Raw genomic sequence first — 4,876 nt, 5'->3', positions numbered from 1 at the left:
GTGGTATCAGCACTGCAGTTTGCCTGCACCAACGATGTCGATATCAATGTTGACACTGCCGAAAGGTTGTCTTCTTACCTTATTCTCTTTCAATCAATTGTGTTTTGATCTGGGCTCATGAAACCCATGTTTGGAATTGAATTCATTTTCGGAAATATCGACCTTGCTATACTAGTTTATGAGTTGCCCATGTTCAAAGAATCCCTTTTAGCTCTTGAATCATCTGAATATATTTCACATTTTGAACAAATAGTATGAACATTAGAATGGAATTCCATATGCCATATGAGATGTGACAGCTTCCTTGGAGCAGTGTGTGTGCACAAGGGAGATTGACATTGCTTAACTTGCCATTTTTGCTGGTTGGGAATCCCTATGTTAACATAAGTAGTTGTCATGTCAGTTTAAAATTATTTGATGTTAATGGTTTATTTGTCCTGCTCAAATAATCTTTATATATGCAAGAATATGTACTGCTGTTGTTTGAACTTTGCCACGGAGTTTGAATCAGCATCTGATGTTTCCATATGCCATGTTCCTGAGTATCAATGTCGTTCTTATTACACTACGGGTTTGCCATTGGTTATTGCTGTTCTTGAATAAATCAAGGTGTCATTCAATATTGGAAATAATATAGCATATATACAGCTGCAGATCTCCTGCAAATAAACATAACATAAACTAACAAACTAATTAACTAGTAACTAACTTGAAAACTGAGCTGTAATTTAATCAGATGGTTATTGATTGGAGATACAACTAAAGTTTTCTGAATTTCGAAAGTAACTGATAATGGGTTGTAAGATTAACTCAATCAATCGTTGAGCAACCTTTTCCCGAATGAATTGGCAATCTCAATGTTAGTTCAGGAAGGATCGTCATTTTGAGTTTCCTGTCTTTTTTGACTTCCAATTTATATTTAAAAGATTACTTTAGTTTTATTTGTGTTTTTGACTTCTATTCTATTTGCCGAGCTTTGTTATTCATTTCCTATTTCTTATATGTGCTGATACGAGACTATGTATATATTATTCAATCACAAAAGTGGAATGTATGATATGTGATGCTTTTGTTTGCTCCAGGCTGGTTAGAGATGCTCATAAACAGGGTGCAAACATTGTTCTCATTCAGGTGTGCATAATTAATACCTGGGCTGAATGCCTTTCCCTGGCAGTGTTTTGTAATTATTTGACATGTCAATCATAGAAGATCCAATGCCACACAGTGTTATGTTAATTTCTTTAACTTTTTACTAATGCTAAGTGGGATTTGTTTCAAGGAATTCTAATTTGTTCCAGGGAATTATCCATGGAAATATATCATTCCCATGTTTGGTTTAAGTTTTAAATTTAATTTAGTTTTTAACTTTCGATGTTGAAACAAATGCCCACTAAAGGATTAGTAGAATATGTATGTGGCAAAAGGGATTTCTGTTCTTACTTTATTTTTCCTGGGTGAAATTACTGGAGTCTCTGAAAACCCTGATGGGTTGTGTGTTAAGGATCTCTTAATGATGCATGACTAATTTCAGGAACTCTTTGAAGGTTATTACTTCTGTCAAGCACAAAGAGAAGATTACATTCAAAGAGCTAAGCCATATAAGGATCATCCTACGATTCTCAGGTAAAGAAACAAAAGAAGTTTCTTCTGTAATTTGCTTTTCTATTAGTGTTTGTGTGCCAATTAGTGGAACTATATTAACAATTATTTACTGTGTCTGTGTAATTCTGTAGTGGATCTTATTTTTGTTTCAACCTTTGTAATGTAGGATGCAGGAACTTGCAAAAGAGTTAGGCGTAGTCATACCAGTTAGCTTCTTCGAGGAGGCAAACAACGCACATTATAATTCAATAGCCATAATTGATGCTGATGGGAGTGATATTGGGATTTATAGAAAATCCCATATTCCAGATGGACCAGGTATCGCGTGTTAAGTTATTTATGCACAATATAGTATGTGTACAATTGTCCTAACTCATTAAATAATCCCCATATAGGTTACCAGGAAAAGTTCTATTTTAATCCCGGTGACACTGGATTTAAGGTGAGTGCTTGGGATTGCCTGTAATAATTTTCTCTGCTTTGAATAAGCTTGGTTTTTGTGATTCCTTTGTGACTACCGAATATTTTGTAACATTGGTGTTTTGCATAACAGGTTTTCCAGACTAAATTTGCAAAGATTGGAGTTGGTGAGAAATTGTGATTATTGACTGTTTACATTCTGTTCATTTTACATGTACGCTTCATAGGAAGATTTCTAAGACTTATTGAAGGATTTTGAATCTCTCAAATTTTCTTTCTAAAAATGCTAATTTTTACTTTAGCTTTATACTAGCTATCTAAAACAATATTCAAAGTTACATTTTTTATTGTTCTTCCTGATACCAAATTGTGCTGAAGGAAGGAATTAGATAATAAAGTTGACAACTCTTATTTCATGTCAGCTATTTGCTGGGACCAGTGGTTTCCTGAGGCAGCACGGGCAATGGCGCTTCAAGGTGCAGAGATTTTATTTTATCCCACTGCTATTGGTTCTGAACCACAAGACCAGGGTCTTGACTCTCGTGACCACTGGAAGCGTGTAATGCAAGGACATGCTGGGGCTAATTTGGTAGGATTTTGTACTACTTAACCACCCACATTCACATATGTTACAATTTATAGTATAATAAATTTTAATAATTATAGGGCATGCTGATGAGATGCGTATTCTCCCATCTCTCATTTATGTAATATATGCATGCATTCCATGCTTGCAACTTTTTCTCTATACGACTGCTAGTCTTGAAGGTAGTTGTCGCATTGAACCTTTAAAACAAAAGAATCCAATACATGCTTTGCTGAATGTAAGAGAAAAGGAAATTTTTTTTTTACCATCTTTTTTCTGCATGTGAAATTGCAATTTGCCAAGGGCTACTATATCTTTTTACTAGATTAATAAATGCAGGTACCTCTTGTAGCTTCAAATAAGATAGGAAAAGAGGTAATTGTGACTGAGCATGGGAATAGTGAGATTACGTTTTATGGAAACTCCTTTATAGCAGGTAATCCAGCTCTTCTCTTTTCTGCGCATAAAATATCCGACTATGAAAATGTTAGTCTTTTTAGCTGCAGGCGTAGCTTAGTACTACTTGTGATTTTTCGGTTTAATCTTCTCTTTGATATCTTTGATCAGGACCAACTGGAGAAATAGTTGCAGCTGCTGATGATAAACATGAAGCCGTTCTTGTTGCTCAATTCGATTTGGACAAGATCAAATCCCAGAGACATTGTTGGGGGGTATTTCGCGACCGGCGCCCGGAGCTATATAAGGTGCTTTTAACATTTGATGGCACCAATCCTATCGTATGATACATTAGCATTTCACTTTGTGATTGCTCAAGAATCATAATTGGGATGCTTCAAAATTCTACATGCTTCAAGAGCACAAGAGTCACTCACAAGGAAAGCAAAGGAACAGCTTACAAAATATCATCTGTCAGATCAATGTAACTTAATAAATGTGGAACCAAAAATACTCGGTGAATAAATTATTCATTTGAATAATTTTGAGCGATGTATGAACAATTGAACATCACTCCGAGCAATTTCCCTATGGAGTCTATTTTAACTGTTCCGGATTTGCTATTTATTGTAAGTGCATGTAAACGAATAAAAATAAATTTGAATCTATGCAAGAGATCAATTTTGACTTATTTATTTGAGTGAGATTTCGTATTTCATTTTTATTCTTTTTATTCTTTTTTTTTAACTTTAAAACTATATGTATCCAAGATTTTTTTTCCTCATACACTCTGTCATCGTTCTTTCCCTGTTAAAAAAAATTATGGAGAACTAACTTGTAGTTTGTCAATACTAACTAATTTTAGGGTTTAGTGTTTGTAATTAAGGGTATAGAATTAATAGTTTATGATTCATGATTTAGAAGTTAAGAGATGCAAAATAATTAAAAAAAATTGACTAATATTGACTTAAAAAACTAGTTACCTAGCATTACTCTTAATTTTTTTTTTTAAGAAATGTAACTTGAATTATGGTCATAAAATTTGTGTTTATTGCCAAATTATTTCTCTGTTTTTCATCACAAAATTGCTGTATCTATCGTCAATAATTACCTTTAAAAAATTTTTGGTTTATTATCACAAAATTTAGGTGTTTTTGTTTGTTTTCTTTGTATTTCTCTTCAAAAATTTGTGTTTAACAAGTTTCTGTATTTATAATCAAACAATTTATGTGTTTACTTCCTATATTACTCTTAAAATCTTTTTTCTTTAAAAAAAACTTGTGTCTATCATTACAAAATTTCTGTATCGTCAATAATTTTATATATTTGTTTTCTGTTTATAATTTGTGTTTTTCTTCAAAATTTTGTGCTTATTATTAAAAAGTTTTTGTATAGTCAATCAATGAGTTTGCTTCCAATTCAAAATTGATATGTTTATGTATTTTGTGTAAAAAGATTTAAGCATTTTTATTTCTTATACACATTTTCTAGGTTTATCTTTCTTCTTTTTTTTTCACAATTTTTAAATGAAAAAAAACACATAAAAGAAGAAAAAAATTTAAAAAGAAGAATAAAACAAAATGAGAAGAAGAAACATAAAAGTAGCCAAAGATGGAACACCTCCTTTGAGCCGCTTACACCAACCAAGTAATGGAGCCGTTTGATTTTCACCCGCTTGAGGAGATTGCATCTTGTAACAACACTAAAAATAAAAGTAGCAATAAGTGTAAAGAAGGTTGATCGGTCCATATGTCTGTGCTGAATGAAACTATGGGTACAAATTATTGGATCTTTTAACTAATTTCCATAATCTTTTATAAGCTAAGCAAGTTTGATGCATAATTTGGTTTTGCTTGTGACGGGTTTCTCTAT

At 32.6% G+C, this 4,876-nt stretch overlaps 1 protein-coding gene across 1 annotated transcript; it reads left to right on the top strand.

Annotated features, from left to right (window-relative positions):
• On the top strand, positions 1 to 3,695 carry LOC107474978 (N-carbamoylputrescine amidase; the record flags this gene model as incomplete). Its single annotated transcript, XM_016094620.3, is given in 9 exon segments — positions 1 to 65; positions 1,083 to 1,131; positions 1,532 to 1,623; positions 1,769 to 1,920; positions 1,998 to 2,044; positions 2,156 to 2,189; positions 2,445 to 2,611; positions 2,948 to 3,044; positions 3,176 to 3,695. Coding segments are annotated over 9 exon segments (879 nt in total), but the record flags the coding sequence as incomplete, so codon positions are not given.
• Between the last annotated feature and the right edge of the window lie 1,181 nt (positions 3,696 to 4,876).

This window comes from Arachis duranensis, chromosome 2 (genome assembly GCF_000817695.3).
Source record: "Arachis duranensis cultivar V14167 chromosome 2, aradu.V14167.gnm2.J7QH, whole genome shotgun sequence".
Lineage (NCBI taxonomy): Eukaryota > Viridiplantae > Streptophyta > Magnoliopsida > Fabales > Fabaceae > Arachis > Arachis duranensis.
This window is presented reverse-complemented; position numbering and strand designations above follow the sequence as displayed.